Below are 12477 nucleotides of genomic sequence, written 5' to 3' on the forward strand. Positions count from 1 at the left end.
TTTCTGCCATTATGCCATTCTTTTTCAAGTACCCCTAAAGGTCCTGTTGAGTGTCCCTGGGAGTACATGAATCCCAGGTTGGGAACCACTGTTTTACTGGTATGTTGTTTACAGTGCACTTACTCTGATAGTGCTTACAAAAAGGTGATGAAGACCAGAATTTAAAAAGAATAAAAATGTATCATGATCTTTTACCATGTTTTTAATAAATTAGAGACTACAGTTCTTAGGTAACAGTTAGTGGTGGGTTATTTTTCAGGATCTGGCCTCGGGTAAAATCAGACAAAACTGTAGTCAGACACACACACCCCCTAAGTTTAACCCTGGACTTATCCGAGGAGCATAGAAAATTCCATGATTGTTGGCTCAGAACCTGCCCTTGACTTATCTGTGGGATCGACTTATAGGCAAGTATCTCCGGTGCTTATTAAATTTATCTCACAAATTTATTACATATAATTTTTTTAATTACAAGGAGGCTATGTGCTGCCTGTAGGGGTCTGCTCATAAGGAAAAGGAGAACATGTAAGTTCTTTTCCATGGCACAAGGTTAAAAAAAAGAGGATATATCCTAGAAAAAGAGGATGTCTGGTCACCCTGACTAGTCTTACCCCTTGACTTACTGTTTACCCGCTCTGAAATTCAAGCACTTCATTTGAATTATCATCATCCACACACACACTGGTCACATTTTTATCACTTGCCCTTCTTCCAAGGACCTCAGGTGGCATAAGTGTGGTTCTTAGCTCCCCCCATGTAATCCTCAGAACAACCCTGTGAGATGAGGGGGGGAGGGAAAGCTGAGAGACCATGCCTGAGAGACCATGCCCAAGGACCTCCTTGGCTGAGAGACAATGTCCAAGGTCACCCTGGGCATCTCATGGTGGGGATGGGATGGGATATTTTCCCAGGACTGACGCTCTATCTACTTCTCCACCCAGGAACCAATTCCCACTTGTCACCCCTCTCTAGCTACCCTACTTCTGTCTGTGGAGGCAACATTTATGAATGGCTCTCTTCCTACAAACAAGGGAACTACAACCACTGCTTCCTAGGACAGTGGTTCTCAACCTGGAGTATGTGTACTCCCAGCAGTACTTGCCAGGACCTTTATGAGTACCTGAAAAAGAACTGAATAATGGTGGGAAAAGGCAGGTCTGTCTTAGAATGCCTTGCAGGATTGGCAAGGCAGGAAGGAAAGCAGCCAGTAGGCTGCGAAAGCCCCAGCAACTGCTAGTTTCTGGTCATCAATTTGTGTAGCATCAGATACAGATCAGTAGTTGAAAACATATAAATTTAAAATAACAGCAACTCTATTAATTGCAAACATTCTACTATTATGAGGGGTACAATTTATGGAAATGGGTTGCCAAGGAGCATGCAAGTGAAAAAATGTTGGGAACCACTAGGGCAGTGACAGAGGTGTATCCAGGGCTTTTGGAGCCCGTGGCAACGCTGTGACGTCATGATGCCACACAGCTTCATGATGTCATTAGTGCGCAGGCGCTCAAATTGCTTCCCCACTTGGGAAGCAGTTGGAGCATGAGTGTGTGCCTCATTACTAAAATTACCTGGCTGGCTGCTGAGAGGGTGCATGCACTCTAATCCTGCTTCCCGAGTGGAGAGGCAGTTGGAGCACATGCTCTGGTGCCCCCACCCCTCCAGACACATGCCAGCTTTTGCCACAGGAGTGGCATGGCTCTGGGAAGTGCTTTTCAACCACCATGTCGTGGCACACTGGTGTGCCGCGAATGGTCCGCAGGTGTGCCATTTCTTCATAGGGCCATTGGGGGGGTGAGCCCCCCACTGGCAGCAGGGTGTGCCTGGTGAACGGTGCACAAGCTGCTGATGCGCCTTGCCCACTGTAGCGCTTGGTCAGCGTGGCCTTCGATGCGCATGGCAGGGCAAGGCTCCGCCGGAGGAGGCAGCGCAGCAGAGGCTGGAGCCTCCTTGCCCGGCCCCCGGAACTGCGAGCGGGCGGAGCTGCCTTGTCGCAGGCGCCGTGGAGCTCGCGCGCTCCTTCGCCGGGCGACACAGAGGGGAGGCGGAGAAGCTCCTCCTGCTCCGGCGCGGCGCTCAGCTGGGCTTTGCGCGCCCTCTCCTGCTTCCTGCCCGGGCTGCGGGCCATGCGGCTGAGCGCCGGGACCGGCCCCTTCCTGCTCCTCAGCGGCGGCGGCGGCGCCAGGGACGCGCGGGGAGGCTCCTTCACGTGGCGCCGCTGAAGGAAGGGAAGATGCTGCTGTCGCTGCTGCTGCACAGCTACTCGCTGCGCTACGTGCTGCCGGCCGCGGTGATGGTGGGCGTCGCCCCCACCTACGTGCTGGCCTGGGGCACCTGGCGCCTGCTCTCCGCCCTGCTGCCCGCCCGCTTCTACCACCAGGTGGACGACCGGCTGTACCTCCTCTACCAGAGCATGGTGCTCTTCTTCTTCGAGAACTACACCTGCGTCCAGGTCAGGGCTGCTTCCCGGGGAGCCCCAGCCGGCCCGGCCCGGCCCGGCCCACCCGCTGGGCTGCACCCCTCCCAAGGGGGAGAGCCTGTGCGCCCAAGTGAGGCTGCAGTCCTTCCCACGCTTTCCTGGGAGTAAAGCCCAGTAACGAGAGTGGGGCTTTCTTCTGAAGAAAGAGTGTACATAGGATTGGGCTCCCAGGCTGCAATCCTGTCCACACTTTCCTGGGAGCATGCCCCATGGTTTAGAATGGGGCTTACTTCTTAGTACAAGTGCACACGATTGGGTTCTTAATTTACCCAGTGTGTAATTAGTCTGTGGAACTCCTTGCCACAGGAAGTAGTGATGGCATCTGGCCTGGATGCCTTTAAGAGGGGATTAAACAAATTTCTGGAGGAAAAGTTAATCACGGGTTACAAGTCATGGTAGGCACATGCAAGGTAGAGGTAGGCTGCCTCTGATTACCAGATGCAGGGGAGGGCACCAGGATGCAGGTTGTGTCTGTTGTCTTGTGTGTTCCTGGAAGCATTTGTTGGGTGACTGTAAGATACAGCAAGCTGGACTAGATGGGCCTTTGGCCTGATCCACGGGGGCTCTTCTTATGTTCTTATGCTCTCAGGTTGCAATCCTATCTACACTTTTCTGGGAGTATGCCTCACTGATTATAAAGGTGTATATAATCTGAGTATGCCCCACATACTTCCTTCTGAGTAGACATGCATAGGATTGGGCTGTGAGCAAACAGAGGCAGTGGCTACTCCTTCCATGGCTGTTGCTGCTTGCCCAGCCATGTGAGTAAGTAATTGCAAGGAGTGCAGTTGCAAGGACTGCCTTGACCTGCTTGTCTGCCCGTTTGGGCAATTGCTGTGTCTTCCCACATGGCACCACCTCAGAAGGACATATGAAATGGAGACTGCACCACTCCACTCACTTGCACTCTCCCTGGGTTGTGCAGTGGTTAGCCCCAGAAGTCCTGCTACTGTTGCTGCCTCCTCTTGGTTGCTTGTCTGTTCTCTTCCTCTGGATGCTGTGGCGGTTAGGAGGGGCCTCCTGGGGCCATTTCCAACTGATGCACCAGCCAAGAGAGAAAACAAGGGTCTGGGAGCAGCTTCAGTGTTCCCTTGCTTGCTGCTGTGCCCACCTTTTCTCACATGCTCACCATGTGAGCAACAGACTGCTGCCCAAAAGGGGACCTGCATGAAACTCTTCAGCTCCCCCCTCCTCTTTCATTTTCCTATAGCCACCAGTAACATAGGATAAAACTTGAGTGGCGTTAATAACGGTTTAACATCAACTTATATAATTTTTCAATAACTTCAGTTGTGTGTTTATTTCTTGTTTACTTAGTTCTGTATAGCGCTGTACTTTAAGAGTTTTTAAGCTAGATTACTAAATGCAAGGAGACAAGTGACTCCTTGCATGATAACATTATTAGTGGGCTGTATTACTGTAAATTGCAGGTAGGGAACTATGGTTGGAATGTCTCTTCCCACCATCCTGCTCACCATTCATATTCAAGAAAAAAAAACCTCCATGCACATAGAAAACTAGCATGTTGGGGAGATGAATTCTAAATTAGCTCTTCCTGGCATGTCTATTTTTCTGTACATGAGGACTTTTTCCCTTCTTGGAGGGAACAACCTTGTTCTGTACATTATTCCCTTCCCCGTATTGAGTACTTTCAGAAGGGTGGCCTTGCTCTAGAAAGCATGAGAGTATCACTATTCTCTTAGCTATTTGGGAGACTTTTTTCATATTTCTGTGGGCAGGTTTTTTCATTATTAACCCTGTGTGCACGCACTAGGGATAACTCATTCCCTAAGTAAACTTAGTAGGGTATAGTTTTGAATTAACATGGATAGGACCAAACTGTTAACCTTTCATAGGTACAGTAATCAAAAGAGAGATCTAAATTTATATTATTTATATCATAAAGGGAATGAAGATGAACTTAGAAGGGCATGATAAGTCATTACATGAGGTGATGTGACATTTGGCTTGCAAATTCCAAAATGAATTTTAAGATTGAGAACAGTGTATCATTCATAACTCTAAACAACATATATTAGGTAGGCTTTTTTGCTATAAAACTGAAGACCCTTCACTCAATTTTTAATACGGGTAGCTCCATTTGCTTTAAGATCCATTTTGCTTAATGTTGAGAAGAGGTAAGATGAAATAGATACAACGAACTAAGAATACCCAGGAATAGTATCTTTAGGCATTTGGACATGTAATAGTCTCAAATATCCCTTGTTACTGATTGAGCAGGTGGTGATATCAGGGTATCACCACCCCTCAAGGTTATTGAGCAAGAGTTGGTATCAGCTTCAGGGAGTCTTCAGGGAAACTTATTACCTGGGCCCCTTTCAGTCTGTCTTCCCACCAGGCTTTGGGACAAAAACAAGATATTAAGATATTTGGGTAGGTGATCTGTCCTGAGGAAAAAGGGAGAATGCATCCTTGTCATTCCTGCTAAGTGGCCTTCAATATCAGACCATGGTGCCCTTCTGGGTCAATTGGTCGCTTGGAGGCACTGTTTTGCAGTGGCTCATGTCCTCCTTGGCTGACAGTTTCCAGAAACTGTTGTTGGGAGATGCCTGTTTGACACCCTTGCTTTTTATATATGGGATGCTACAGAGTTGTATTCTGCGCTTTGTTGTTTAACATGTACATGAAACTGCTGGGAGAAATCATTCAGGGCTTTGGAGGGATATCGTCTGTATGCAGATTGACACCCAGCTTTCTTTCTCTTTCTGTCAGCTAATCCCAGGGTAGCTGTAGGAACTCTGGGGTGCTACCTGGAGGTGTTTGGGTACTGGATGAGGATAAGCAAACTGAAATTATATTCAGATAAAACAGAGGACCTCTTGGCTCAGAAGCCAACAGTGCAAATATCAGCCTGCTCTGAACAAGTTTACATTCCTCTTCAGGAACAAGTTTGCAACTTGAGGGGTCCTTGTTGCTTGTTGCTTCTCCTGGATCACCAGATGGCTGCTGTAGCCAGGAGGACCTCAGCTGATTGGTGCACCAACTGCCATCATACTTGGGATAGTCAGGCCTTGTTACAGCAGTCCATGCCTTCGTGATCTCAAGATTTGAGTATTGTAATGCTGGAGGTGGGGCTGCCCCCGAAGACTGTTCAGAAACTGCAGTTGGTGTAGAATGCAGTGATTTTGTTCTGTTGAGACTTTGGAGGCTTTCTTTGGTGGCTTCTCTCTGTTTCTGGGCACAATTCAAGGTGCTGGTTTTGACCCTTCTGTTTTGGGGCTAAGATATTGTCTTCTTGTGTGTTAAACAGCTTGCCTTCTAAGATAATCAGATGAGGTCCTGCTGCTTCTGCCATCCCTGTCTGGTTATACATCAGCGATCTTCAACCAGTGTGCCACAGCACATTAGAGTGCCACAGACGGTCTGCAGGTGTGCCACAGGAGTTTGGGGGAAGGACACTTTTTAGTTGGGCCATGGGGGTATGTGAACCCCCTACGAACAGTGTGGCATGCCTTGCCAGTAGTAAAAAAACAGATGGTGTGGCTGGAGAATTTTAGGACGTTGTCAGTGTGTCATGATTTGAAAAAGGTTGAAAATGGCGGGGTCAGATTGATGGCCACGGGATAGGGCCTTCTCTTTGGTGGCTCATAAGAACATAAGAACATAAGAACAGCCCCACTGGATCAGGCCATAGGCCCATCTAGTCCAGCTTCCTGTATCTCACAGCGGCCCACCAAATGCCCCAGGGAGCACACCAGATAACAAGAGACCTCATCCTGGTGCCCTCCCCTACATCTGGCATTCTGACTTAACCCATTCCTAAAATCAGGAGGTTGCGCATACACATCATGGCTTGTACCCCATAATGGATTTTTCCTCCAGAAACTCGTCCAATCCCCTTTTAAAGGCGTCTAGGCTAGACGCCAGCACCACATCCTGTGGCAAGGAGTTCCACAGACCGACCATGCGCTGAGTAAAGAAATATTTTCTTTTGTCTGTCCTAACCCGCCCAACACTCAATTTTAGTGGATGTCCCCTGGTTCTGGTATTATGTGAGAGTGTAAAGAGCATCTCCCTATCCACTCTGTCCATCCCCTGCATAATTTTGTATGTCTCAATCATGTCCCCCCTCAAGCGTCTCTCTTTTCTAGGCTGAAGAGGCCCAAACGCCGTAGCCTTTCCTCATAAGGAAGGTGCCCCAGCCCCGTAATCATCTTAGTCGCTCTCTTTTGCACCTTTTCCATTTCCACTATGTCTTTTTTGAGATGCGGCGACCAGAACTGGACACAATACTCCAAGTGTGGCCTTACCATCGATTTGTACAACGGCATTATAATACTAACCGTTTTGTTCTCAATACCCTTCCTAATGATCCCAAGCATAGAATTGGCCTTCTTCACTGCTGTCGCACATTGGGTCGACACTTTCATCGACCTGTTCACCACCACCCCAAGATTTCTCTCCTGATCTGTCACAGACAGCTCAGAACTCCTCAGAACTCAGCTCCTCACTTCTGGAGCTCCCTCTCTTTTGAACTCATCAGCAGCCTCCCTGTTAGCCTTCTGGCAGGGGCCAAACACATTCCTCTTCCCAGGGCTTTTTTTCTAATGGAACGTGGGGGAACTGAGTTCCGGCACCTTTTTGCAGGGGCCCCTCCCCTTTGGAGGCATTCCAGGAGGGGGGAGCAAAACAGAGGCATTCGCTGGGTGGGTGCTGGGGGGTGCAGGGTGGGCGGGCGCCTGGCCCCTGCCTGACCGCACAACAATCCACTCCTGCCCCCATCTCCAAGCTCTCGCCTGAGCCCAGCCCGCCTCCCTTCCCCCCTTGCTCTGCTTCCCCGCGCAGCTTCCAAGCCGGTGGAGGGCGCGGGGGACATGCGCCGACACCGAGGAGGAGGATGGACAGCCAGCCAGCCAGCCAGGGAGACGGGCTGCGGCACCCACGGAACGCCCAGGTACTGGCTTGGCGGAGGAGGAGGGGAAGGAAGCTGGCTGGTGCAGCCCCCATGCCAATCTGCAGCACAAGTCTAGACGTGTCTACTCAGAAGTAAGTCTCATTGTGCTCAATGGGGCTTGCTCCTGGGAAAGAGTGCATAGCCTTGCAGCCTGAGTAGACAGGCAGAGGAGGGACTCTGAGGCTGCAGTCCTCTCCACACCTTCCTGGGAGGAAGCCCCACTGCCTCTAATGGGACTGACTTCTGGGTAGATAGGCACAGGATTGGGCCCTGAGGCTGCCATCCTATCCACAGTAAGCCCCATTCACTATAATGGAACTTACTTCTGAGTAGACATGCACTGGATTGGATTCTAAGGCTGCCATCCTATCCACAGTAAGCCCCATTCACTAAAGTGGACTTCTGAGTAGACATGCATAGGATTGGGCTCTTAGGCTGCAATCCTAGGCACTTTCCTGGGAGTAAGCTCCATTGACTAGAATGAGACTTACTTCAGAATAGACGTACCTAGGATTGGGCTCTTAATCCTGGCAGAGATATATATCTGCACCCGTTTTCACATGCTAAGGTCAGGTGAAAAGGGATTCTATGTGTGTACAAGGTGCTGTCCAGCCTTGCCAGAGATCCTCCTCATCCTTCCCCCACAAGCATGCCCTCCGCCAGCCAGTGTTTGCAGCTCCCCTCCAGCAATGCACAGCAGCTGCTCAGGGCAGCAGAGAACATACAATTGCATGCCAAGCGCCTTCCCAAAGACACAGAGTATTCTGATACCTGAATTAGACCATATTTAATCCCTTGTTTGCAAACGTAGCTGTTTCTATGTGCACCTAAGGACCCCTCTCCTGTAAGAATTCCTTTTTTATTCTTACTCCCACAGTTGCTTAGAGTAATTTTACTACATGGAACTCATGTAAGCCATTTTTTGGAATCCATTCACTGCTTCCTCTCCTCAAAGTAGTGCCACACTACATACTACATGCTACAAGTGCACCTGTACAGTATTTTTCCCCCATGTGTAGAAAAAGTAGCTAGGGGGAAGGGGATGTGGAGATTGACAGCCCAATCCTATGCATGTCTACTCAGAAGTAAGTTTATCTTTAGGGGGGAAGCACATAAAAAATTTTATTTTTCCAATAAAAAATGGTTTATTTATTTAATAAATAAATAAATAAATAAATAAAAGATTAACAAGTTGTGAGTTCCTGCACCTTTTCTTTTACAAAAAAAGCACTGCCTCTTCCTCTCTGAATTCTCCCACCCCAAACCCTTTCTGACTGTTGTAGTTGTCATTTATGTACTCTTTTCCCATAGTAATTTATATTAATAGTTTGAAGTCCAAAAGCAATTTTTATTACTTTGAAAAGTGAAAAGATTCGTTTTCAATTAAATAATTCAATTCAATATAAACACTTCTCTCTTTTGTTTGGCGGGGTGGGGGTGTCATGCCAGCAGAATCATGTAAGGCATTTTACAAATTTTTGACACGCCAAGCCTAAAAAGTTTACCATCACTGGTCTAGAATAATTCTAAAATAATTTTGCAAGTTTACTGAACAAGAGTTTACATTTACATTGCAAGAGTAATAGATATTTGTGTTGGAATAATCTCGTTTTCAGAGTAACAAAATATAAAGTTTATTTTTGTATCAACAGTATATCTTAATATATTAAAAGTGGATATCTGGTTTTTCTTTCTCTGTTGCTCCCAAAAGCATTTTTTGAGTGCAGATATATCCCTACCATCTCTATGTCCATGCGTTTTTCCTGCTAAATAGATTGATAGTAGCTGTATTGAAATTTCCGGATCTTAAATGTGCCATTTTGAAGTCAGTAAAATTTGTAGCTGAGCAATTGTGTTTAGGATCAGCTGTTCGCTTCAGGATTCCTGCCAGCAGGCAGATGTTTCAGATTCTCCTAATCAAGGCCATCAAACAGATGGTCCCTGCTTTTGAACAGCCTGAATGAAGTTAGTAACCTAGAGGTCAAAGGCTTCTGCATCCTGTTATCCTTTACAGTTTTGTCTTTTTCATCCCCTTCCCCTCATTCATGAGTTAAGCCTATTTTCTGCAGCTTTTTTTTTCCTTTTTCATTTCAATTCTGTGTCTTTCCATTGATAGTAGAAAATAAATAACCGTGCTTATGTAGCCATATGCCACTCATGAACATAGCACCTTCTGAAAATCCAGTTATGATGAGTAAAATTTTACTTTGTAATTTGGATAATGTTTCTTCTGAGTATTTGCAGAACTACTTTCTCCTGCATGGCCCAGTTCTGAAGGGTGATTAACCTAGCTCTGCCTGGCCCACAGGTGTACACATTTGGTCCCTGATGCGTTTATGCAACATTGGCCAGAAATGGCTTGAAAGAGACATGGTTGAAAGATTTCTTCTTTGTATAGAAGAATTCAAAGATTAGAAGTTAAGCCCTATTCTAAGACCTGTTGCATGTCCCAAATTTGTTAGGGTGTCTCCATTATTTCCTCATTGTGGTCTCTGAATTTGTGGCATCCATGGTTATGTGAATACTACTGAAACCATATAATGTTTCAAATGCTATTACTATGATTTCATGAACACTTCATGAAACGAAGAAAAAAATTAGCTGTTCATTCCTTCAATTATACAGGCTTAGATGGACCCTTGTTCTTACAGTATACATGGTTACACTGGCAGTCTACATGGTGTCAGCTGTTGATCCAAAGCTTTGCTGAGTGAAACAGAATTACTGTGTTTAGCTCCAGATAGTCCTGGAATAGTGGAATATTCTGCCTCTTAAAAGTGTGTGTGTGTGTGTCTGTGTGTTTTAAAAGTTGATTCTGATTTCAAATTGGTCATGGCCCCTCTGGATAAATTTGCTGAAATTAACAATGTGCCTTCTTTTCTCTCTTAGATAATTCTCTATGGTAACTTGCCAAAAACAAAAGAGAATGTGGTATGTATATCCAATCATCAGTGTACAGGTGTGTATAACATTTCCTTTCTTATAGGGGATTTTTTTAAATTGTTTCAATAAAGAAACGTAAAAACGTATGGAGTCACTATGGCTGTTCAGACTGAAATATTCCAGATTTCAGTATTTGGGTTTCAAGGGAAGGGAAGACAGTATATCTGTTTTATATTCAGTATCTCCCATGTGGTCCTTGACAAGCTGCCTGAAATTTGCAAACATTTGAAAAAGAGTCTTTTTATAAGAATTTCCTGCTTGGTTTGACCAGTGGTGAAAAGCCCTGCTATATATACAGAAGCCCTTGTTCTGCTTCTAAAGAAACTTTCTAGATTGGGGTGTAAAGTTCTATATTTAAGGTCTCCGTATTAAGAAGGCGTACATATTCATTACTTGCTACTCATTGTGGATCAACATTGCTCATCAATTTTCCACTGGACATAGTAATTGATATTGTTTGAAATCTGAAAACAGTTTATGTTTGACAGCAGAAAAAAAATCCCTGTACTTCTAACTTGGTTATTTTCAGAGCATACTTCTTATCTTGAAGGCATGTTCGTGGTGGTGGTGTTTTTAAAAACATATATGTTGTGATATCATAGCCTGCTCCTTCAAAGTTACTTTGAAGATCTATGCTGGAATAGATTGAAAGTGATTTAGCAGTGTTATAAAACAGGCAAACTTGTGACATTTAAAAACTAGGAAATAAACAGTGGTGGCACCGTTAATATTTTAAAATATTAAAAGAGGTAATGGATAAGTGTGATGATGGAAAGAGCTTCCTTAGCACTGCCATTGAAAGATCAATTCTGATGAGCTCTCTAGCAATACATGATTTCTTATGAGAAAGGAATTTGAGTACTAAATTTGTAATATGTCACTTTTAATATTTAACATATGTACATTTTGTCTTTGCAGTTGACTGGGTTATAGCAAACATGTTGGCCATCCGGCAAAATGCTCTTGGACATGTTCGATATGTTTTGAAAATCGGGTTAAAATGGCTTCCTTTGTATGGGTGGTATTTTTATGAGGTAAAAATATTTTGTTCTATGTAACATGAAATAAGTACCCTTTATGACTTTTATTTAACAAACCTCATTCCTGGAGATACTTTCTTGGAAGTAAACAGTAAATCAGACTCATTTCAATAAAATTTTGCCCTGAGTAAAAGTACCGTAGATACTCACGTGTAATACGTGAAATTTTTGCCAAGTAGTCAAGCTCCAATTCTCACTTTGCCTGATCTCCGGGTCAATCAGAGGGCAGAGCCTTTCAACTCTGAACAGTTTAGTTTCTCAAGTGGCAGACAGGCAGGCACCAAGTTTCTCAAGCAGCAGGCGGGTGGCAGGCAGGCAGGCAGGGAAGGAAGAGATCATTTCTAGGCAACTGGGAAATTCCAGCCAAAGTCAACCTTTTAATCTCTTTCCTTCTGCTGCAGCCTGGTTCTGGTTCTGCTTGGCAAATGCTTGCAAAGCAGGTCTGCTTTTTGAAACGCCAGGATGGGACCCTCCTTCCCAGGCTACAATTCAGTGCACCATTACTTCAGAATAACACCCATGGGAAGCAGTGGGTCTACTTCTCAGTAAAAAGGGTTGCAAATATCGCATCTCTCTGATGTGAATTGGATTGCACGCTCCCAGTTATGTGTTATGGGTTGTATGTTGTATGTAGAGCTTCTGGCTTAACACACCAGACACCTTAAAGGTGGATTTGATTCATGCTTCTCCTGTAGTGGTTCCCAACCTTTTTCACTTGCATATCCCTTGGTAGCCCATTTCCATAAATTGTACCCTTCCTATTAGCAAAATGTTTGTAATTAATAATACAAGCCCTCATCTCCCCATATGAAAACCCAGACTTCACGTATTTATCACAGTGTTTTATCTTTTCATCTGTTTGAAGAACAGAAGACTCTGCCTTTGCACTGTTTTGCACCAGAAGTATGCTGAGAAATTCTGGGTGATTGATCACTTTTCATATTATGTTTCAGCTTTTTTACTGTGCTGGTTTTCAATCACTGTTTCATACATGAATTGATGACCAAAAACTAGCTATTGGTGGGGCTTTCATAGCCAACTAGCTACCTTCCTTCCTGCCTTGCTGGCCCTGCAAAGCATTCTGGAGCACGACCTTCCTT

At 45.4% G+C, this 12477-nt stretch overlaps 1 protein-coding gene across 1 annotated transcript in view; it reads left to right on the forward strand.

The window, feature by feature from the left end:
* The first annotated feature begins 2040 nt into the window (after positions 1-2040).
* The window catches only part of AGPAT5 (1-acylglycerol-3-phosphate O-acyltransferase 5), a 32524-nt gene continuing 22087 nt past the window's right edge, over positions 2041-12477 (forward strand). Inside the window, exons 1-3 of the mRNA XM_066640488.1 lie at positions 2041-2452; positions 10284-10353; positions 11256-11371. Of these exons, the coding sequence (XP_066496585.1) occupies positions 2234-2452; positions 10284-10353; positions 11256-11371 (405 nt within the window). The 5' untranslated portion in view covers positions 2041-2233. The remainder of the gene's footprint in view (positions 2453-10283; positions 10354-11255; positions 11372-12477) is intronic.

The sequence above is a fragment of the Tiliqua scincoides genome, chromosome 1 (assembly GCF_035046505.1).
Source record: "Tiliqua scincoides isolate rTilSci1 chromosome 1, rTilSci1.hap2, whole genome shotgun sequence".
NCBI lineage: Eukaryota > Metazoa > Chordata > Lepidosauria > Squamata > Scincidae > Tiliqua > Tiliqua scincoides.